This window comes from Aethalodelphis obliquidens, unplaced genomic scaffold (assembly GCF_003676395.1).
Source record: "Aethalodelphis obliquidens isolate GAN/ISIS:26980383/991018 unplaced genomic scaffold, ASM367639v1 scaffold28, whole genome shotgun sequence".
Classification (NCBI taxonomy): domain Eukaryota; kingdom Metazoa; phylum Chordata; class Mammalia; order Artiodactyla; family Delphinidae; genus Aethalodelphis; species Aethalodelphis obliquidens.
In genome coordinates this window covers 15057289-15081444 of record NW_020837972.1, presented here as the reverse complement: position 1 = coordinate 15081444, position 24156 = coordinate 15057289, and the positions used below count along the sequence as shown (strand labels likewise).

Here is a 24156-nt window from a genome sequence, read left to right as displayed (position 1 = left end):
TAGGGGCCAATGCCTGAGCCTACCGTCCTCCTCTCCTGCAGCACCTGCGCCTGTCACTGACTGAGCGGGGCCAGTGTCGCGTGCAACACCTCCACTTCCCCTCGGTTGTGGACATGCTCCACCACTTCCAGCGCTCACCCATCCCACTCGAGTGCGGGGCTGCCTGTGACGTCCGGCTGTCCAGCTATGTGGTAGTCGTCTCCCAGCCGCCAGGTGTGACCCTAATGCCCCTTGATAAAGGGGGTGGTGGCACTGGGAACCGAGACCTCGTGTTGTGTCCTTCCAACACTTGCCTCCACCCCGTTAAGACTGACAGTGTGGTCTCTCTCTTGGTCACTTGTCCCCCAGGTTCCTCCAACACTGTCCTGTTCCCTTTCTCCCTCTCTCGCTGGGATTCAGAGCTGGGCCTTCCCCACCTTAGCGCTTCTGGCTGTCCACGGGGGCTCGGCCCAGAGGGTCTCCCAGGCCGGTCCTCTCCCCCAGAGCAGATCTTCCACCTGGTGCCTTCGCCTGAGGAACTGGCCAACAGCCTGCGGCACCTGGAGCCCGAGCCCACCAGTCGAGCCCGGGACTCGGACTATGAAATGGACTCCTCCTCCCGGAGCCACCTGCGGGCCATAGACAATCAGTACACGCCTCTCTGACAGGCCTCCCAGAGGCCCCTGAGAAGCACAAGCAAGTAGAGATGTGAACTTCTGAATGTAACTTTCTGTCCTTCCTTCCAGAGAGAGATTTAAGGGACACTGTTAACTGTTCATTCCAGTTTGGATGTGACCCTTCAATTAGGCCTGTTAAAGGGCCTCCTAGAAGTTCCATTCTCACCTGGCTTTCTCCTTATTGTTTACAGATGTAGTTCTTGTTCGTGGATGTCGCCAGCTCCTGCCCTGGGTCCCTAGGACCAGGCCCCATCACTCTTAGAGGGGGCAGTGGGGTGAGGGCTGGAGTTGGCAGTGGAAACTTGTTCTCTTTTTCACTGACACTGTCCCAGCTGGCAGACTTTCTACTTGGGGAGGGGGGAGGGGGGCCCATCAGGAAGCCCAAAACACTAACAAGCCCTGGATTCTCCTGTGGTTTTTTTCCCGTTATAGCTTCAGTCCACGTGGCGGGTCTGCTGTACCCAAGCCACAGGTGACCACACCTATCCTGCTTCGACTCTCAACTTTAGGACAAAGTTCTGGCAGATGGACAAGCTAAAGGTCAAAAATGATTTTAAACATTTTTACCTCAGATTAATTTTTCAAAGGATTCAGGTTTCAAAATTAAACCACTGCTTATTTCATTGCACTGTTTGAACTAATACCCATGCGATTTTTGTAGTCAGAGACAGCTATGCAAATCCTACTTGACCAGTTCCTGGTTCGAGCCAGCATGCCTGGCTTCCTTGTCTATTGCATCCTTAGGACAGTCACCTGTTGCTGAGGAGCCACTGTCCTTCCTAAATGTAGAGAAGTGAAGTGTGTCACCCTTTCAGGGAAATTCAGGCAATTACTGAAATAGGAGGGTGGCAAGGAACAATTCCACCCTGGTGCCTTATGAATAAAAAACTGGATTCTGGTTTACAGCAGCTTTATGGTGAGAGTTAAACTGAGGGGTAAGGGAGGGGCAAGGAAAAAGGAATAAAGGGCTGCTGGGCCCTTTCTAGTAAATCCTTCACCAACAGGGCTGGCTCAGAGCCTCCAAGTGTCTAAAGGCTTATTAAATTATCCCACAAGGTTTTAGGCTCATTCTTGAGCCAAAATGGAAGCTAGGAATCTGGTGCCACAGCTAATGAGAAACTCCTTTAATAGCCCACAATCAGTGTTCTGTTCCAGCAGTAACCACTGCTTCATCTGATGAAGCATGTGTGCATGTATACATAGGCACACATAACCTCTACCATGCAGGGAGGTCCTGCAGTCAAATCTCCATCTAAACTTGCCTTTCACAAGTGATACAATTCATGGGGGCTGGCTCCTCCCAGAACTTTCATGCAGAGGCTCAGAAACAAGGGAGGCAGTGACCGAGTGGAGTCAGCTGCTTGTGGGTGCGAGCAGAGCCGTTCAGTATAGCCACTGGGCTCCTTGAAGTGGCTTCTAGGAAACTGGGAGTTCAGCGCAGCTTAACATTTATACATACATCAGTCAAAAGCTAAAATTAAACCTTGGCCTAAACTAACTACTTGCCTGCCTTATCTGGGGTGAGGCGTGTGTCTGTTCCCTCCAGCCGTTCTCCACTCCAAGAGGTCAGAGGTCAGACTTTGGGAGAAGCAGGGAGGTCAGGAGCCACCTCTCTTCCACTTTTAAAACCAACACTCCTGGGACTTCCCTGGTGGTCCAGTGGTAGGGCTCTGTGCTTCCCCTGTAGGGGGCGTGGGTTCCACCCCTGGTCAGGGAACTGAGATCCTGCAAGCTGTGTGGCGTGCCCCTCCCCCCACCTTATATATACAGATAAAACCAACAGTCCTGGGTGTTTTCACAGACGGTAAAGCATAACCAACCCTGATCTAGAGTTGTCTATTTCTAAGGGCCACATTTTCTACACATCAAGCAGGTCTGATTAATGAATGCTAAGCAAAGTGTAGACCAGGAGTAAGCACTGTTTTGGATTTCTCTTTTACAAGGGAAAGCTCATCATAGAAAGTAAATGCTGACAAGTCACTGGTACAGATTTTCCCCTGTCTGCACAGGAAAGGGGCCAAGCAGACAATGAACCAGACAAGTAAGTTCCCTCCCTCCAACCAGAAGGGTAAACAGACATCTGGGATATGATATCCACAAGCCAGGGGCACTCACTTCTTAACAGCCGCTCAACATACAATTCTCAGGTAGTGCCAAGAGGCAAGCCAGGCACAGCAAGTCAGCAGCTCTGACCGACTGGCTACAAAGTACAAGCTCAGAATCTGTGACATAGTCATCCACTTCCAGACTGCATCAGTGTAAAATGTTCAAGAAAAACATTTATTTACTAAATGTGTCTGAGTTACCAGGACAGCTCAAATACATTCCGACAAAAAGGCCCCTCATGGCCTGGGAAGAAGCGACACTAAGTCAATGCCTTTTCTTTCTGCTAGAGCAGGTTGAGCTGGAGGAACGGGGGCAGTGGGTTCCTGGGCTTGATGCTGTCACAGGCAGTGAGGCAGCAACCCTGACGGCTGCAGCCAGCCCACCGCAGTCGTAGCACATTCCACCACCCTCTTTCCAGCCTCAATGTGACCACTGCTGGCGGCAAGAGGCCAAGCCAGCAGCCTCTACTGAGAGCCAGACTCTTGAGTGCCAGTTGGACAGTAAGCATCACAAGCCCTCCAGTTATCTCTAATTACAGACAACAAGGATAGCTTAACTGCTCCCAGCATCATCACCTCCTTCGCCTGACTTCAATGAACTTTTACAAACTAACAGTCACCAGCACCAAAGAATTAAGTCAACTAACCTGCCTTGAATTTTAGACCAGCAATCCATATGGCTTTATCTGGTATAAATCTTCTGCCTTTGATCATTTCTGGACCGTGTAGGAGAAAGGAATAGCAATCATTAAAATCTTAAACCAGAGAACACTATTTTTACATAACAGTTTCTTAACTTAAAATCAAGGCCTTGAACCCTTCCCTAAGGGTTGCCTTAGATTCCTTTATGCTATTATTCAGGGCTAAGTCTGTTATCACAAATGTCATGTGAACGCTAACATCTCCCACAGGCTAGAGGAACTTGATAGTTTATTATCCACTGACTCTTAACAAGGACACATCTGACATCCAGTGTTTAGCGGAATAAGCAGCACGTTGTAATGACAACACAGAAAATGGATTCATCTTGTATCATTATAGGCAGAAGGTATTTGGCAAATTTGTATGCATTGTTTATGTACTGTATAAGTAACTTATTCTTGAAGAATGCAAATTTTGCTAAAATGTACAAATTGCTACATGTGAATTAAAACAAAGTTTTCAGAATCTTGATTTGGTACCACAGTATTTAAAGGCTCTATCTATCTATTATGACTGTAGTCTCTGCAAAATACTTGCTTTTCCTGTTTGTCCTGCTCCCACAAACTGAAGACATTAACGAATGCTTAGGGGTCTACAGGAGTATGCTATTTTGTACATCGCTGCACCTTTTCAGCCCTCTGGATTTCTTTATTACAGGTGTGTGTGTGTCTCCTGCCCCCTACTGGTAAAACAGACAGATGCCTGAATCAGGACAACTTCTGACTAACTCATTTGGGTTCAGGAGATATTAAAAAGGAAGCTTACAGAATCAGCGTCAGGGTGAGGATGTGGACTTTCGGCACTGCCCAACTCTGGCCAGCCTTCCTCCTTCTGAAGCAGACCTCTAGCCACCAAAGAGAACATCTCTCAGTCTTGTCTTTTTCTAGAGATACCTTGAACCAGAACTAAAGGTGAAGAAGAAAAGTCATTTGACAGCTAACCTTCGAGGTATTAAGACAGCAGAGTCAGCCCTCCTGCCCTGATATTCAGTATCCTACAATGGAAATAGCTCATACAAACACACATTAACTTGATATCAGTTTTTAAAACTTTTTTTATTTTTTGATTTTTTTAAAGTTTTTATTTTATATTATCTACAAAGTAAAAGTTTTTCCCTTAACTTAAAACTTGAACCACTGTAGACAGTGATTACTTCATCAAACTTGATTTATAAATAATAATCCGTCAGTTTGACGGTAAGAATTTACTGAACCTTTGTCAAGTTTAGTAAAAGGGCGTTCCAAGTCTTGATTTTTTTTTTTTAAAGCAGTAATAGCAGCAAGAATCACTCTTGTTACTTCTTTTGCTAGCTGATGTGTTCATGACTTTCAAGGGTCATTAAAAAATAAATAACTTCCAGTTTCAGCAAGCAGAGCTGGGGTACTTGCGGGACTTGGAAACAGCGTATGGAATTATGGAACAGCCCACAAGTTCCTAAATGCCTCTACTCGGTCCAAATATCTTCCACTGCAAGTGAACTGTTAGCATTCCTATTGGATGTTACAAGAAATCAACATATATTTTTTAAAAACAAAATAAATGAAATTCTAGTTTTCTGTGCTTCCAGTTGGTAGAAGCAGTAGAAGGGAGGAGGGAATTTGGCCTTTCGGTTCCTCCAGGGCAGCCTTACAACTGCTGTTGGTGGTGGGCTTGTACTGTAAAAAAGAAAAGTGAATATTTAAACAGAAAACTGGCAACACCGCACATTAGCCTAGTGTCTCTGCAGCACATGTCTGTAAAGCTATCCTTGTGCTACCTGAACAAGACTCAAAATTTAATTCACTCTTTACCCTTCCCACCCCCCCGCATCTGTACCAAAACGGGGAGAAGGTAGGTGGGTGGGTAGAAACAAACCAGTCAGACATAAAACCATTTCAGATAAAACTCCCAGAAGAGTTGTTGCTCATGGGGTACAAAAAAGGCCTTAACATATCCCCTCCCCAAATAATAGCCAAGCACCAATATTGCTTTCAGAATAACAGGTTAGACTGTGAAATATCGCCATGGCCACCATCAAGTATTAGAGCACAATCACGGGGCATTCTCTACCTGTCAGGGCATAGACTGGAGCTAATACTATACTCGAAACCAATCCATACACAGCACTTATCTCATCAGTGGTAGTCTCCAGAGCTACAATCAAACTCTGCCATGGTAGTAACCCCCCACATGTCAGACTGTTGGGACTCAGGAAGGAAAACACTGCCCTGTCCAACCTATCATAACAAGGAAGGCCAACTGAGTCCTAAGCATGCATCAGCTACACAGAATGCTGCTGCTGCTTCTCATCAAGCCAAATCCTGTATACCATCAGAACACACACACACTAGGCTCCCGGAAGCCTCAGGCCCTGACACTGAACTGATCATCACAGTCCCTACTGTGTACACTCTGACGGGTCTTGCTAGTTCTCAGATGCGGGGCTTGAAGCGCTGGCCCGGCCTGCCATTCGACCTGTGCGAGCAGAATGCTTTGGGGTGCCCGGCGGCCCCTGCACACACACGCCTCACCTGAAGGGTGCGTCATATAGGGGAAATGCGCTGTTGTCGAGACTGGAATGGGCTGTAGTGCACTTTGAGCGAGGGCGGCCTGGGGACCGCCGGGTGGCTGTGTCGTCATTAGCATCATTGGCGCATGGGCAGTTGGATGAGAAGGAACCATTCCTGACTGTACATGAGCCTGAAACAGAGAGCTCTTTTACGCATACAGGCAACATCTCCAGCTTAAACAACATGTCAACTGTGTCCCTTTCACTGGGTTGGGGCTCTCAGGAAAGGGCAACAGTGGGCCCTCAGGGCCCTTTCTTTCCTCTGGGGACATTCCCTAGTGGATCCATCAGTTGACCTATAGACATGCTTCACCCTCTGGCAGATCCTGCAAGGCTGAGGGAGCAGGCACCCAGCGAGCCTGGGTAAAAGTCAGGGCTGCAGTGTCCTAGCCTTCAACATTTCTGAGGACTGGATTCTATGTATGGGGCAAGGTCTTCACAAAGATCCCTGATCCAAGCGCAGCTTTCTCAAATTAATAGGAGGCTACCTGCAATGATGCTTTAGACTTTGGCTTCCATGTGGGGCCTGAATTAGTTTTACAGATAACATCTCTTTCAAGTAAGAAAGCAGATTATTACATTATAAGCAGGGACTGTTAACTTTGTTCTAGGTTCTCTTTGCCTTTCCCCCTCTGCTTCTTGCCTGCTCACCAGCACACCTCAGTGAACAATGAGTCAAGGCAGTAAGAAAAGCCTCTCAGGCCCCTTTGCTCTGCTGAAAGATCCGCTGATAGAGCAGCAGCAGCAGGAGTTGCAGTTGAATGGCTCCAGTGAGGTGGGAAGGGGTAATCTAAAATTATCTGGTCCAGGCCAGTGTCTCTCTGTACCAGGTGATAATGAGTTCAACCTGGTCTCACTGTCAAGTTGGAAAGGTTTTAGTCAGCCCAAATAGCTGGATCGCAGCTCTGCAGGGAATTGGCAGAGCCAGGAAGAGCTCTCGTTTCCTGCCTCCCATGCTGTGCACTGTTCTAGACCAGGATAAGCCTTGAATGAAATGCTGTTTTGATTCTTACATATTCAAAGGGACCCAGGGCATATCTGGGCTTCCCTGCAAATATTAACCTTGTTGCTCTTTCAGCACAAAAGCACAAAAGTGAGGTTTTAGGAACCCCAACTTACATGTAAATTCACATACCTACTTAGCCACCAGCCTCTACTAGACATCTACAGGCCCCCTGGTCTCATGAAGCTCCTGGTTCAGCCAAACCATGCTGCCCCACACCTGACCAAACCGGCTCCCCTCCCCACCATCAAAAGCAAATCATCCACTGCAGTGCGCCACACTACAGAACCTACACGTTTGCTGGGGAGAATGCCCGAACTTCCCAGAGCTGTGGAACGCTAGTTACAAGGTCGCCTCTGAGAGTTAGCTCCAACTGAGCACCATCTCCAGCCCCACCACGCCAGAGCCTCAGTGGTGCACTGCTTGACATGAAACAGAGTTCAGTGAGGCAGGCTAACAGACCCAGAAGAGTTCTGTTATGAAAGCAGCAAAAAGAGACAACAAATACAGCCAATTCACCCTTAACAGCTCTAGGGAGGGCCTAAAAGGACAGTGTTGGAGCCCAACTTCGGTGCAGCTCCTTCTCATTAAGACAATCCAAATTGGCCCTGGATTGCATTGGACTTTTGTCAGTAGCTGATGCAGAAAGCAACCACACCTTTCAACCCTTAGAAGCTTTTGCTAGAGGTGAGCTCCAAAGGGCTTCCAGGGCTGCTCTTTAAGAAAAATGGGAACACCTGGGTGCTTCCAGCTTCAAGTTACACTGCACGAATGTACAAGGCCAAGCCCTTTCAAGAAGTACAACATATGGTCAAAGCGGATGTAGGAACAGCCAGGGAAAACAAGTACAGATATTTCTTAGGAACTCATGTGACTAACATTCAAGTGGTCAGGCCCAGTGTAGTCACCTCAGAGTTGAGAATTTGTGAAATCCCATCCTCCTTGCTAGACTCGTGTGTATGTGTGTGTGTCTGTCTGTGTGTGTGTCTGTGTTGGGGGGGAATATATGTATGTATACGTATATATAGCAATGAAGCTATATAAACATAGCAAAGCAGATACAGCAAGGAAAGAATTAGGTTGCATTCCAGAGTCAAAGATATTTTTAAAGTCTCAGTTGGGAAACGTTAAAAGACCAATCAGCAACTGCACTGATCCCATTACAAAACCACACAAACATTCATTTAGGGCCAGATCACATGTATTTGAGTGGAAAAAAGGAGACAAGCAAATGGCATCACACACAGGGGTTCCTGGCTCGAAGAGCAGCTGGCTCTTTGCTGCTTATCTGACAACCTTCATTTCCTACTTGGTCTTCACAGAAAGTTGGCTAAAGCGGGTTTACCTGAGGTACATGGGCCATGTGGGGTGGATTGGTATAAGCCGGCTGAACATGAGAAGGATGAATCGTAAAGACGGTCTGTTGTGCTGTTGGAAAACTATTCTGTGGCGACTGTGTATTGGAGGCAGGTGTCATGGAAGGTGGGGTTGGTGCAAGCCCCGCATGGTAAATGGCTGACTGCTGCTGCGGACTGGCCAGGTGGAGAGCCTGGGCGGCCTGATGCTGATGGTGCTGCAAAGTAACAGGAAAGAATTGAGAAAATTTTCTTTAAGGAAGAGCAGTTTAAGGGTCACACACAAAGCTGAGTTTTGCATATGACAACAGGCTCCCTCTGGGCCTATCTAAGATGAGGGGCAATGGCAGGTACCAGAGAATACACAGGGAGTAGGAGCAGGGCTGGGGTGGGGGTGCCTCCTGTTCACAAACATTCCTGTCTGGGCTGCAAGCCTGATTCTCAGCCTACAAGCCCTCAACCAGCAGTGGTAAAACAGGACTACTGCTCCAGGGGCCTGACAGATGTCAAAGAGCTCCTTAACAAACATGATTAAAGAAGCTAATAGGAAAAAAACCAAACACCCTCATCATGTAAACATTAGAAATGAGATTTTTAAAAAGTTCCAAGCCAATTTCTTGCTTTATGTTAGATTTTTCAATATTGGTTAAGTTTCCAGAACTTACCCCATCACCTTATTCTCAATATGTACCTTAAGGTGATTTAAACCTGGGGGCACAGCCTGCAGAGCTGTACACTGGCTCCATGAGGCAGGGCTGCTCGGTGTTTTGATCACGTGGTACCTAGCATCTTGCCTGGCACTGAAGAAAACACTCAATAAATAGAACGATGAAGCAGTTCTGGTGAAGGCCTCTCAGTTCCTCCTTACCTGAACAGGACTGGGTGCAGGATGGCTTCCACCATGTTGGCTTTGCTGCTGTCCAGTGGGGGTGGCTGAAGGCTGAGGATGTGGAGTATGAGGGTGCAAGGTAGCATTAGGGTGCGCATACTGCTGAGCAAGGGAGCCAGTGGAAACTAAAGTGAAAGGAAAAGAAATGTGTATAATTGACAGGTGTCATGCTCTTAATCGCTCCTCTATGCCTCATCAACTTTCAGCTCATCCACAGTCTTCTTGATGCTCAATGCCTAACCAATCTCTGTATTTGACTCCATTTAAACCACCCACTTCTTAAAAAAATAAATGGGAAGTTACTGCTTAACAGTCGGGCTAGCATTTTATTCATATAACATAGCTGTACACATTATATCAAAATCTAATTAAATTTACTTCTAAAACAGTCACTAGGTTTCCTGAAAAGGCAACTTAAAAGCATAGACAGAAACAATTCAAACAATCCCCCGTCTGCGACCTGTCTCTCTGTCTCTCACACACACACATTTAGCTCAAGGCCATCATCTGGCTAACCTCACCATGCTACTGTCCTGGACCTGATGCAGTGTCCCGTGGGCACAGACTATATCAGGGCTGTAGTAAGGGGCTGGATAAGGTGTGTGGCAAGGTCAGGGCTCTATCTTCAGGGCCAAATGACCACAATCTCTCTCAGCTGATCACAGAAGCCACTCTGCCACTCAGTTCATTCTCTAGGCCTCCCTGCTCAAGATCTGTCACCTTTGCTTTATAAAATCTAGTAAATGGGATTACCTAAACTATGTAGAAAAACGAATTACCTTCAAAGCATCCTAGCCTTTAAAAAGAATTTTACTAGCTAGAGTAACCTCAAAGGAAATATGATGAGCTAGTTTAAGTAAAAGTGTGTTCATTAAAGCTAAGAACCCAAAGCCAATTCTTTGTGAATCTCAGCACAGACCATACCTTGGCACAAAACAGGGAGATGAGGTATAAATTCATTTGTTCATGTCATCCCCAAACAGCAACTTGAGAATCAAAAGCACAAGATGGGTTCATTGCTTCCAGTGACTACTGATAGCACACTGATACAAATCTAACCATGATGTGGCAATGAGCTGAGGACAATGTTCTCAAGATGTATCTCCTCTTGGAAGTCAATGTGTCAATTCCAGAATAGTTCTTCACATTCTTCATATGGTGTTACATATAGGGGGCTGATGGGGAGAAGCAAGCACTGCTTTGGGATCAGGTACCCTAACAACAGCAGTCTAATAGGCTGGCTGCTGAGAGTTGCCAGCATAGATGACTCTGGATGAGTCCAATGTAAATGTTATGCAGAGGGTTAGGCACATGAAACAATTCTATAATGCTTGACATTGTAGGGCCAAGGACCAACATTCCAGCCCAACTGGTTATCTCCTCAACTGTATATGTATCCTTTAAAGAGAGAAGGGTGAGGCAAAGAGCAGTGCTAGGATCACCTGTGCATCCACTGCCAACACCACAGTGGGCATCTATACTAAGTTAACTCCCAGATTAGATTAAACAAAGCATTTTTCTTTATACACTGGGAAAATCCCCTAGCTATAACAGTTAACATACACTGGAACATATTAACAAGGAAAACTGGCAACGTATTCTTTGGGTGTTTTTCAAGAAGTCAGTGACAGTTTTCTGGGACATGGGAAAAATAATGTGCTAACAGCTTTCTTGAGTTTCACAGTCCCATGAATCTACGAAAGTAGTCATTGTCGTTTTTCTAATTCATTGGTTTTTTAAAAGGCCATTCTTCACCATCATATTCATTAAGTTAAGCTTCTGACCCCCAAAACTGTCTGGGCACTGACTTAGTCTAAAAGACTTGAGATAAATCTTGAACCCTTGTTCTTGTAAAAATCTTACACTTATTTTTCAAATTTATTTTTAAATAATTAGAACAGCTACATGTAGCTAGTGGCTACTGACTGGACATCATTATTTGTAGCACATTTCCTTCAGCACAGAAAGTTTTATTGAATAGTGATATCTAGAGTCATTCATGCTCCCTTATTTTCAAACCACTTGCATTAAAATCCTCCCTACTATAAATTCTTAAATGTTTCATTTGTAACAATTCTAATCTGTCTGGGGGAAAGCAATTCCCGAATCCAAATTCTATTTATGAGGTTTCATAGAGTACAGAATCTCAGAGTTTCTATTTATTTAACCTTATTTATTCAAGAAACTTTTGTACCAAAAAGTTTTAAATTTCATTTTTAATTACCTTTTAAGCAAAGTATTAAGGAAATAAAAAGTAACAATAATCAACTCTAGCTGGGTGCTATTTTATTAATATTCATACATAAAAAAGCATGGCCATCACAAAGAGAATTACACCCATGAAGTTCCATAATTTATTCATCAATTAGAAAAATGTTAAAATCTTGAAATTACTTGGAGAGAATTAAAGATGGAAGTATTTTTTACTATGTATTTAAAAAAGGCATCTCTGTGATAGTTTACCAATACTGAAAGGTTATAAGATAGAGTATTCTAATCTATATGTCATTTGCATTCATAGCATAAATACTTCAAGTAATCCAAGCTGAATGCATCTACATGGGCTTTTGTTTAAAAAAAACACCCTTTCCCTATCTAAACACCAATAAACTGCAATGCATTATAAGAAAAATTAAGCAGATGTAAACATACACCATAGGCTACAAATAAAATGTGAGGATGTTTGATTAGAAATATCTTCCTTTGTTCATCATCTTGCTTAAAGATGTTTGCTAAAGCAAGTACCTTACCCAGGAATTCTTTTCCCCCTTCAAATATGAAAACTGAGTAGCTAATTGGGGAAAATGTGGAACTTATACACTTTAATAGTAAAAACAACAAAAATATACTTTGGTTCCTTGAAAGGCCAGTTAAGAAGGAGACAAAGACAAGTAGGATAAGAGGGAAATTAAAAGGCTGCGGGGCAGGGGGGAAGGCTGGAAGAGGAGAGGGGGGAGAGAGAGATAAGAGAAAGGAACCAAGATAGAGGAAATGAGGGGAAAAATCTAAGAGAATTAGGGAAAGGGAGAAGTGGAGAGTGAAAGGCAGTAAATTCTGGGCTTTCCTGACCTAAGCCTATCATTTAACTGTTTTTATTATACATGCTCATTAGCTAAAAGATTCCAGAGAGGTTAAAAATAAAGTGATTTTTCTTCAAAATTCTGATTTAGCTATCCATCAGTTAAACTTCTATTTATAAAACCTAAGTTGCCTTCATGAAATCTGGATTACTTCAAGCTAATCAAAGAAATAACTATTTTTTGGGCCAGACCCAGTCCAAAAGTTTCCCGCTCACTGTGTTCCTCGATATAAATGTTTAAAACTCTAATTATGTGATTTGTCAAATCCTCGAAACACTAACCACAATCCAAAAATCATTTCCTAAGCCATGATCTTACTGAAGCCAATGTCCATAGAGATGTGCATTTAATTTAATATAGAAGTTATTAAATTAAACCTAATTTAATAACTAGGTTTTGTCATTTTTGACCTTGGATGCACAAGACATGAGAGAACACCAGCACAGCAAAACTTTAAAAATGAAACAAAACAAAATCTTCCAACTTTTAAATCTGATGTTAAATTCAGAAAAAAGGAAGTAAAGGAACATTGAAAACTCTTTAAAAGGGGAATAAAAGGCAACTAGACCAAACAAACCAGGACAAAATGCTTAGAAGGGGGTGGGGGTGGGGTATGAAACAGCAAATTAAATTACAAATAGCAGCCCCACTGTTAGTTTCTTTTAAAAGTACTGATATTCTCTTTTAGGGAAAGTTGTGCTAAGGCAGTTAATGCTTAGGTGTGATGATTAAGGACCTTTTAGCTACTTACCAGGAAACTGACTCCAAAACTACTAACAGAGACAGTAAGATGGTGAGGATAACTACATTTGAGACCTCAAACTGAGTACATAATAGAATTACTGACAGTCTTTTATATACTATACCACATACATAGTTTCCCTTTAACAGTTATATATACAGCAAGACTCCTTTTTAAAGAGCATCTATTAAAGGATTAAATTTGTTAACATTTCCTAGCACCAAATAAATAGTATGTACGCACTTATTTTTGGATACCAAGTCAAGGCACAATTAATGAAAATTTAAGTCAAAATGTTTTCTAAATGCTTTTTAAAATTTGGCATCTAGTATATTCAGACATTCAGTCATTCTACAATAATTTAAAATTTAGTCTCTAACAAAATTTTAATCCTTAATATCCCCTAGAATATAGTATTTCACATAAAGCGACATATATTATACTGTCATACATTTCTAAAGGATTCCTGCAAGTTAGTGACTTTCCCATCCAAATACCAAAAGCCCATGAATAAGCCTTATTTTAAAATTTCCCTACAAATAGAGAAAACAAACCTTACAAGTTCATTTCCAAAAGCAATCCCTGCTCAGACTTTCTCCATTTAGGAGCAATCATTTACCCTTCCGCTGGTGGTGAGAGGGGGCTGGTGTTGCCAAAGACAATCTCTAGTAGCTGCTAGGTCATGCTTTCCTGCTTAAACTCAAGACATCCATGAGGTGTCTGCTACCTGAATATCATAAACCTGTAGTCATGCAAAGACTGAAAATACAGAAACGTTCCTCCCCTAGTATTTCAACCCTATTCAATTAAAAATCCTTGTAAGGATAAATGTTTTCTTACCAGGATACTAAAAAAAACCCTAATGTTTTAAGCTTGTGGCTTGCTTTGCGCTTTGTTTTAAAAACGTCTGGTTCAGGGAAAGTTTCTCTGAACAAGGAGAGTATTAGGCATTTCCAAAACAGTCACATGTTTGCTTGGTATGCAAAAATTAATTTCTGAAACAACTCAATTTTTAAATTAACTCCAGCTTTCTTAAGCTGGGTTATATTTCCTTTTTAAAAACTCTGAATTATTTTCATATATATATATATATATTTTTTTTTTAAATGATTTTGTCTGGCACAAGGAAAAGATTGCTCAACAAGTCTACTCCCTTAACATGTATTCTTTAAAAAGTGTTTTACTGTTCAATTAAAATTAGTATAAAAAACCCAACTCACTGGCAAAGTAGAAAGAAGGGCTTGTCTCCTTGTTGTATGGTAATTTGGGACATGCTGAATTTGGGAAATAGAAAGGTTAATTAGCCTTTTAAGGTGTGCATTTTCCTAATTTTCTGGAAAGGTTGACATATTTAGTAATTTCTTTTTGTATTCATGCATAACTCATTTTTCTTATTTTACAAGAGATGACAAGCACTTTAAACATCACTACAAAATTAAATAAGATAGGGCTGAAGCAAAAGACACTTTTCTTCTGTATTGGGTTGTCAAGTACCACATGCTCACTTAGTTAAATGAAAGGAATAAAGTTATTATCTAATAAAAAGACCAACATTGCATTCCACTGAACACCTTGATATAAATAATGTACCAAAACAAAATAATATTTACCAAGTTTAATTTAAAAGACTAATCCAATTTTGCAAATCATTAATAGAAATGTCACCTTACACCTTATTCTGTAAGATGTTTACTAGGCATCTGGTAATGGATCCAAAAATTCAGAAACAATAATATTAAACAAGGGTACAATATCATTTCTTATTAAACTGTCTACATAAAGGTGTGTGCGTGTGTGTGTGTGTGAGTACACTTGTAAGGATATGCACCAAAATGTTAACTGGTGATTGTAAGGGAGAAGATTAATAGGTGCATTTTAAATCTTTTTGCCTACTGTATTTTCGAATTTATCCGCATTAAACTACCGAAAATAAAGCAAAAAAAGGATTCTGGATTTAACTCTTTCTGAATAGAGAAAACTTCATTATTACTGTTTCTAAAAGGGAAAACAAAGTTAGATGAATGAAACAAAATGAGATGAAATATAAGACCAGATGTTAAGGAAACAAAGAGTAACTTATTAGGAGGAAGAGGGCAGAGGCAATGATGAAAGTGAAGTTAAAGTTAAGGTCAAAGAGATGAAGTTTGTGATCAAAGTCCTTCCTAAGATATCTAGAAAGAGTACAAGGTCAACAATTCTTAGAATGTATCTCCTAATAATATAAATGTTCAGTGATCTGTTAGCATATTTATATTAAATACACCAAAAAATTAAAAAATAACCAGCCTTTCATCTTGTAGTCATTTCTATTCGCAAAGGTTTTTGCTATGACCATAACAATTAATGAATGACAAAAAGGTGACATATAATTGTCATTAACATCTGGGTGCATATTCTTTTGTTTGCATTAAAAGTTTAAAAAAATCTAGATAGAATGTAGCTTAAGAATAAATATAATTCATACTCAAACTATTTGGTTCCTTTTGGAATATAAAATATAAACTGTTCAAGGGAAATGAAAATAAAATTAGCATTTCTATGCAAGTTTTGTCTTACAGTTTAAAATAACGTATTTAAAATTTGTCTATATTCAGCATAATTGTATTTGGAAGATCTAAAATAACTGAAATAAATTATTGAAGAATTAATGAACTTGCTAAAGCAGATTAAATTATGGCTTATTGTGGTAAAGAACAAACCAATTCATTTCCCAGTGTTCTCTTTAGGGTATGAAGTATCCAAAACAGAACCAGCAACAATCATACCAAATCTACAGCTTTGCCCCTAGCTGCCCTCATCAACACACATCAATGAAATATAATGCAATCTGTGTAAACTGCAGTCGAGTAATTCAGATTTGGTTGAGCAACTTTCTCCTGGTATCAAAGAACTAGCTTTGATGACTAATTCATTCCAGATTTCACTGGACATTAGGTCTAGTATTTTGTTTCTTTGCAATATTTACTATTTACCCACACTTGAATGGACTTCAGGGTCCAAGATCAACTGCTTTTCAAATGGAAATATTCTGGGAAGGTAGTTATAAAAACCATTAGTGCCTCAAATAAAGTATTTACTGTACTGGCTGTTTCAAACCAATAAACATCCAATCAGCAGACAAAGTCAGATGTTGGTAGTGAGTGAATATACACTGAGGAGAAAGATTCTGCTTGACATCACAGTATTACTACAATGTCTCAAAGGTGTGGGCACACAAAAAAGCAATGGAAATTTTAGCTCAAGTTTCAGATCTTATTCCAAGGGGAGTATCCCAGAAAATGGGAAGAAAGAAATGTTTTTTCCATTTGTTACGTCAAGATGTATTCAGAAATGTATAATATGTACAATAAACAATCATAATAAACTGTGTCACCTAAGACTTTAGCAAACTGGAAAATTATTGCAATGTATACAAATTGCATAAAAGTTAGTGTGATAAATCAGTGGTGCCTTTTCACACATACTTATTCCTGGTTAAGACAACTAAAGACAAGCCAATGATAGGAGATCACAACCAAAATCATAAGCCAAATCAGTATGTCAATCTTTCAATTAAATTATAGATGGGCTTCTTGAAAGAAATGTTTTTCAAAATTGGAGCAATCACATCATTTTAATTTAAAGAGCATAGTCAACAAGAGAAAATTTTAAGTGTGGAAAATTAAGATCTGACAAGTATTTTATTAAAAAAAAAAGCCTTTAATCATGTAAAATTCCTATCATTTGTGAACCAGTGGTAAAGGAGCATGCCTCCAGAAAGAAAACATTAGCAGTGGGTTCCCGGTGACAAGAATGATTGTTGCTGCCTGAGTCCTATATTCCTATAAACCTACAAAATGTTATAAACTGTTATCTAAAGTTAAAAAAAAAATGAAAGCCTTTATATTCTTATTAGTCACTCAAAAAGTTGAAAGAGGTTTAAAAAATGACATGTGCTTGTAGTTACATGTAATATTAATTTCATTTTCATAGTGGTTCACTTTTCAATTGTATGAATAAACTTAAATTTCTCTCCCTCTCCAAAAAACTGAAATGCCAATGGGAAAACCTAAATGACAGTACAGGAGTTCTCAGAAAAGTTCAAAACAAAATTTAGATCTTAATAAAACTGGTACTAATTAAAGGTGCATTTTGAAAAACATAATACGGGACGACCCATTAATTCTATATTACAAAATATAAGTGGAAATCTTATTTTAAATTCTAACATTGAAAACAATATTATTACTTTAGACAGTTGCAAAGCTGACTTACACAAAGTTCTCCAGCCACAAAACTAAGATGGTAATTTTAGCTTATTACTCAGATATATCGTTTAATTTTATATAGAATACTTTTCATTTTATCACTGTATACTCATTTAAAGTATGAATCTGTCAAAAGCAGATCTAATATTACACAATTCCAACCACCTGAAATACAGCATGATGCAGAAACATAGTAGCATTGTAACAAATAGCAATAAAATATGCAATGTCAGTGACCCCCAGAGTAAGGAGTGAAGCAGAATGTTTTCTTGCTTTCATTACGGTAAAACTTTCTTGCATGCCTTAGGAAGGGTATACCAAATGATGTTACTGATGAGGAAGAGGAGAAAGATACCTTTCTCCACAAAAGATGCTTTTACACACATTATTACATTTTAGTTAAAGAGAGACAATGGAACAGAGAGAAATTTCAAAGTAGAAATGATTTGCCAAGACTTATAGAGCAGGTCGGAGAGAGAAATGGATTCATCTTTTCTTTAGATTCTTGACCCTCAATGTCATAAAAGGCAGAGTTATTCTTAAACAGAGCATCTTTTCAGAGCTTAAAAACACAGTAAGAATAGTCACACACATTGAAAAAGACAAACAAACTGCTTCCTACCATACATCGCATGCGTCTGCTCATGAGCCCCGTATTGAGTTGCTGAAGAAGATACTAAACCAGGCTGGGCATGTGTTGGTGGTGCCATCATTCTAGCATTACCCTGTATTACAGGACTATAGACATGAGGATGCTGTGTTCAAACAAAAAATAAAGAAAAAAACATTAAAGTACCAGATATAGTCAAGTAGATTTTAGTTATATCTTAATTCCATGGTTTCCAGGTTTCCAGAAACAACTCCTAAATCCTTATTTGGCTAGAAAGGATTTAGCCTTTGAAACACTTACACTGATCAGCAACTTTCTATTAGGTTAAAAAGGACCCCCAAATCCTTAGCTGCCTACCCCACCGTTAACGCATAGCACAAAATATAAAGGAAAAACCCCTTTACCATACTAAAAGTTACTTCAATGGAACAACAATTAAAAGAGTTATTAGGTCATATCAGGCTTACCTGAGACTGATAATGTGGCACATGCTGAACAAGAGGCTGATTTGGAAACTGCTGAGGACTATAGGCAACATACTGTGTGGAATAAGCTGGTGGGGTGGCCACAATTGGTGGGCCTGCTGCTGAGGCTGGGTGCATCATGGTACTCTGATGATGTTGGTCTTGCCGTTGTTGGGGCATATTTGGTACTGCAGGAAAAAACGTCGTAATATTAGAACACAGCAGCTCCTTATTAGCATAAAATATACGAACATGGTCCATAAGGCTCTGCATGATTGGGTCAAAGCCTACCTCTCCAATGCCATGTTATACCACACCCATCCCCCTTCAGCCACTATGGGCTGTTTTCCTATCATATATGCTATTCCTCAGCCTCAAACCCCAATCCCCTACTGCCAGGTTGGAAAACTTTTACTTGTCCATCAAGTGTCAGCTTGAAAGCAACATTCTCAGAGAGATACTCTGTGATGACCCCCAGACTTCATCAAGTCCCTGTAATTACAAGACTCTTACAGCACTATGAAACAACATTTCCCTCATACTTCTCATATACACCCTGTTTGAGACACTGAATTATGCCATTGCTAGAGAAGGGCACTGGATTTTATTCAAAGGAAAACAAAAGTACAACAAAAAAGCCAAAACAGACCCAACACTTAACTCCATCCTTCTAAATTTCTTACCACCGAACTCTTGCTTTTTCAAACATAGCATCACACACTACCATGTAGCGCTTTTAAAAAATTGTAATAGCTCTTTTAAAACATTACTCTTTGTCTTGTATTACTCCACACAAATTTCTGCCTGTAATCTGCTCCATTAAAGCTCTAGTTAACAATTTAGCTCAACTGTCATCTCCTCTGTATCGTCTTTCCCAATCGCCCACAAAAGTGCTAGCTGCATGCTCTGTGCACCTTTTCCTCACATGTTTATTACAGCACTGACTGTTGTCTGTGATGGGTTTATGGTGCTATGTTAACCAAGCCACTTGAGGGAAGAAGTTGTGAACCACTGCTTACAGCAAGACACAAAGAATGTTGTAACTTCGTATGTTCACAAAATCATCAAAACTGACTACACAGGTAACTGCTAATGTAGAGACAGAATTTGTCTTTTTTAAAAAAATATTTGAAGGTTTTGCTAAAAATTTAATGACTGCTGCTGATACTTAGGAGAGCTAGTTACACACTGTGTTATCTAGTCAGAAAAGCAAACTTGAAAACAGAAAAAACCAATTAGGTAATATTGTTCTGAATTTAATCTTGAGATTCCCACATATTGAAAAAGCACACCCTTCTAGTAAAGAAAAGCCACCCAAAACTCAAATATCATTTTTATCACATGAAAGTTTGTCTAATTAAGCTAAATAAGCTTAACTTACTATCACTATTTCTTTTCATACTTTACAACCCTCACATATTAAATTTTTTTTTCAAAAAGCCAGTCAAGTTACTGATTTTTAAAAATAAAAAATTCTAGTTATAAAAACAATGCTTGGGACTTCCCTGGGGGCTCAGTAGTTAAGAATTCGCCTGCCAATGCAGGGGACACACGTTCGAGCCCTGGTCCAGGAAGATTCCCACATGCCGCGGAGCAACTAAGCCTGTGCGCCACAACTACTGAGCCTGTGCTCTAGGGCCTGCGAGCCGCAACTACTGAACCCACGTGCTGCAGCTACTGAAGCCTGCACACCTAGAGCCCATGCTCCGCAACAAGAGAAACCACCACAATAAGAAGCCTGCGCGCAGTAACGAAGACACAACACAGCCAAAAACTAAAAATTAAACAAAACAAAACAAACAATGCTTGAACAAAACCTTAAAAGATAAAATATACAGAGATATACCTGGTTTTATGGTTGTATTACCCCCGACCCACCCAAACTGAATCTATCTTAATCTTAAACCACAGTTTAGACTGGCCATACTTCAGCCATTTCTTTACATCAATGGTTTTCAACTGGGAGCAATTTTGCCTTTCAAGGGGCATTTGGCAACATCTAGGAGACATTTTTGGTTGTCACAATTAGAGAAGGGGAGGATACTACTAGCATCTAATGGGTAGAGGCCAGGGATGCTAATAAACATCCTATAATGCACAGACCCCACCCCTAGTCTAACCCCCCACACAAAGAATATCTGTCCCAAAATGTTCCTGACTTCAGCATATTTTCAAATACAACTAAATTTTTCTCACAGGACGCAAAAATGGTAATGCTGCATTACGTACCAAGAAGACAAAGAGGTGGTTTTGTGCAAAAAGGCACTACTATCATGAAGGAAAGATATGCCTTATATGATCTACGGCTGCATTTCAGAAGCAAGTCCTTAATTTTCCCTGTTATTTGAAGAGTAAAGCAGCAGGATATAAGATTAACATAAAGACGGCAAATAGCCTTCATATACATAGAAGATGCAATGGAAAAGATGAACCCACTCTACATTAACAATAAAAAAAGAAAATACCTAAGGCAAAAACTGAAGAAACACATAAAACTTTTAAGAGAAACTTAAAAATACTACTGAAGGGGCTTCCCTGGTGGTGCAGTGGTTAAGAATCTGCTTGCCAATGCAGGGAACACGGGTTCAAGCCCTGGCCCGGGAAGATCCCACATGCCGCGGAGCAAGTAAGCCCGTGCGCCACAACTACAGAGCCCACGTGCCACAACTACTGAAGCCCATGTGCCTAGAGCCTGTGCTCCACAATAAGAGAAGCCACAACAATGAGAAGCCTGTGCACCACAATGAAGAGTAGCCCCTGCTTGCTGCAACTAGAAAAAGCCCGTGCACAGCAATGAAGACCCAACACAGCCAAAAATAAAAACAATTAAATTAAAAAAAGAAACAAACAAAACAACTACTGAAGGTAGAGAAGCAGATTTAAACAAGCAGAAAGGCATCATTTGTTCATGGATAGGAAGACAATATAAAGATAGCAATTCTCCTCTAAGTTAATTTCTAAATTATATATTTATAAATTTAATGTAGTTCTAATGAAAATCCCAATTGGCAAACTGAATATTAAAACCCAGGAGTTCATTCTAATAGAACAACAACAACAAACCCTCACTGGTCAACCTTTAGGGATAATAGAAAACCAACTCATTATTTTGAGAACTGCCTTGAAATGATGGGCAGTTTAGCTGCCTTTCTATCACAAACTGTACCTCATGGTAACCAAATAGTTTGACAAGGTAAAGTTTTTCTTTATAGAAATAGTCCAGCTGGTAATTGAAAAAGAGATGACAGAATGAGAATGCCGTTTTGCAATCCTTAGTGAAATAATGAATCTAGCGCTAGACAGTGATTGTCAGTGCTGCCAAAACAAACAGAGAAGAGCTGGTATGAAACGTTATCCTGGATAGATAAGGCAGCCAAGTTACTCCTACTATCCAGGAAAAAAAAAAAAAGACAGCGGTAAGACACTGACTCCTAATAAAAGTACACACATCATCTATGAAACATTCCAGGTTAAGTTTTAAAAAATACAAACTAATCTTTCTTATCTACAATCAGTTCACAAGGATTACAGGGGACAGAGGAACACTTTAAACAATATCACGGGGACACAATCCATGAAATTCAGATGGTGGGAAAGAATATAGGACAAAACAAATTAGATTTAAATAAGATAGAAACGGAAAAAACTAAGAAGAAACCTATAAGAGAGTTAACATTAAGAGAGAGAAACCAATCAAATGAAAAGTGTGGATTCTGGACTGTGGCTCAACAAGCCAACTATTAAGAAAAATTCATAAGACAGTAAGAAAAACTTGTGCTCTACACATTTGATAGGAAGAAATAACTGCTATTTTTTTTAGGTGTGAAAAATTGTATTTTAACTATGGTTTAAAAAAAGAGTCCATAACTCTGTGAGGGTATGAATGAACAAAACATGTCTTTAAAACCGTCATAATAAAAATTTACCACAACATAAAACAATTAAAAAAAATGACTTAAACATGATACACAAATGTAATTTGTAAATCTCATTTGGATCCTAACTGGAACAAATTAACCGTAAAAAAATATATACTTTAAAAATAGCCACAGAAATTTGAGGATAAAAGGGAATTACTGTTAAGTCTTTTTGGTGTGGTAACGATATAGTAATGTTTTATGTTTGTTTTTAAAAGACCCCTTATCTTTAAGAATTTTAAGATAAAGTATTTACAAATAAAATGGTGTATCCGGGACATGCTTCAAAACAATCTGAGAGGAGAGAGGTCCTGTAAATGAAACAAACTGGCCATGAGTTTTTTTTTTTTTAAATAAATTTATTTATTTATTTTCTTTTTGGCTGCATTGGGTCTTCATTGCTGCACGTGGGCATTCTGTGGTTGCACGGGCTCTAGGCTCATGGGCTTCAGCAGTTGCAATACACAGGCTCAGTAGTTGTGGCTCGTGGGCTCTAGAGCGCAGGCTCAGTAGTTCTGGTGCACAGGCTTAGTTGCTCCACAGCATGTGGGATCTTCCTGGACCAGGGCTCGAACCTGTGTCCCCTGCATTGGCAGGCGGATTCTTAACCACTGCGCCACCAGGGAAGTCCTGGCCATGAGTTTCTAACTATTAAAGCTGACTGATGAGTACTTTTACATAATTGTACTAGTCTAACTGCTTACTTGTATATGTTTGAAATTTTCAGTAATAAAAACGTTCTTAAATGCCAACTGATTTTATTTTTTTAGTAGTCAACCTGAATATCAAGTTCATATGGAAAAATAAACAAGAAAGAAAAAAGTCAAGAAAACCTGAGGGGGGGAAAAATCAATGTTGGGAGTGGATGGATGGGAAAGTAGTCTTAACAGATAGACAGTTTAACAGAATGGAACAGAAAATCCAGATATAGATTTAACTACACATGGACACTTAATATATGATGAAAATGGCATTTCATATCAGTCTGTTCTCTGATCATAATGGAATGAAAAATAAAAAACAGAAATACCCAAATATTTGGAAATTAAAAACACACTACTACCACAACATAATAAAGGCCATATATGACAAACCCACAGCCAACATTGTTCTCAATGGTGAAAAACTGAAACCATTTCCACTAAGATCAGGAACAAGACAAGGTTGCCACTGTTATTCGACATAGTTTTGGAAGTTTTAGCCACAGCAATCAGAGAAGAAAAAGAAATAAAAAGAATCCAAACCGGAAAAGGAGAAGTAAAACTGTCACTGTTTGCAGATGACATGATACTATACATAGAGAATCCTAAAGATGCTACCAGAAAACTACCAGAGCTAATCAATGAATCTGGTAAAGTAGCAGGATACAAAATTAATGCACAGAAATCTCTTCCATTCCTATACACTAATGACAAAAAATCTGAACAAGAAATTAAGGAAACAATTCCATTTAGCATTGCAACAAAAAATAAAATACCTAGGAATAAACATTCCTATGGAGACAAAAGACCGGTATGCAGAAAACTATAAGACACTGATGAAAGAAATCAAAGATGACACAAACAGATGGAGAGATATACCATGTTCTTGGATTGGAAGAATCAATATTGTGAAAATGACAATACTATCCAAAGCAATCTACAGATTCAATGCAATCCCTATCAAATTACCAGTGGCATTTTTTTTACAGAACTAGAACAAAAAATCTTAAAATTTATATGGAGACACAAAAGACCACAAATAGCCAAAGCAGTGTTGAGGGAAAAAAAACAGAGCTGGTGGAATCAAACTCCCTGACTTCAGACTATACTACAAAGCTACAGTAATCAAGACAATAT

The 24156-nt window shown here is 40.0% G+C and overlaps 2 protein-coding genes across 10 annotated transcripts in view; one reads left to right on the top strand and one right to left on the bottom strand.

The window, feature by feature from the left end:
* SH2B3 (SH2B adaptor protein 3) overlaps positions 1–4469 on the top strand; it is a 40032-nt gene extending 35563 nt beyond the window's left edge. For 4 of the 9 annotated variants that reach the window (XM_027124762.1, XM_027124763.1, XM_027124761.1 and 1 more), the window contains one exon: positions 42–3275. In XM_027124762.1, coding sequence (XP_026980563.1) covers positions 42–644 — 603 coding nt within the window. In that variant the 3' untranslated portion in view covers positions 645–3275. Of the gene's footprint in view, positions 1–41; positions 3276–4120 lie in introns of those variants that run through there. The other 5 variants (XM_027124766.1, XM_027124765.1, XM_027124767.1 and 2 more) reach the window with 3 other exon arrangements.
* A 30-nt stretch (positions 4470–4499) lies between these two features.
* The window catches only part of ATXN2 (ataxin 2), a 119052-nt gene continuing 99395 nt past the window's right edge, over positions 4500–24156 (bottom strand). The window contains 7 exon segments of the mRNA XM_027124760.1: positions 4500–5118; positions 5974–6142; positions 8360–8587; positions 9238–9383; positions 14301–14354; positions 17950–18082; positions 18405–18589. Coding sequence (XP_026980561.1) covers positions 5090–5118; positions 5974–6142; positions 8360–8587; positions 9238–9383; positions 14301–14354; positions 17950–18082; positions 18405–18589 — 944 coding nt within the window. The 3' untranslated portion in view covers positions 4500–5089.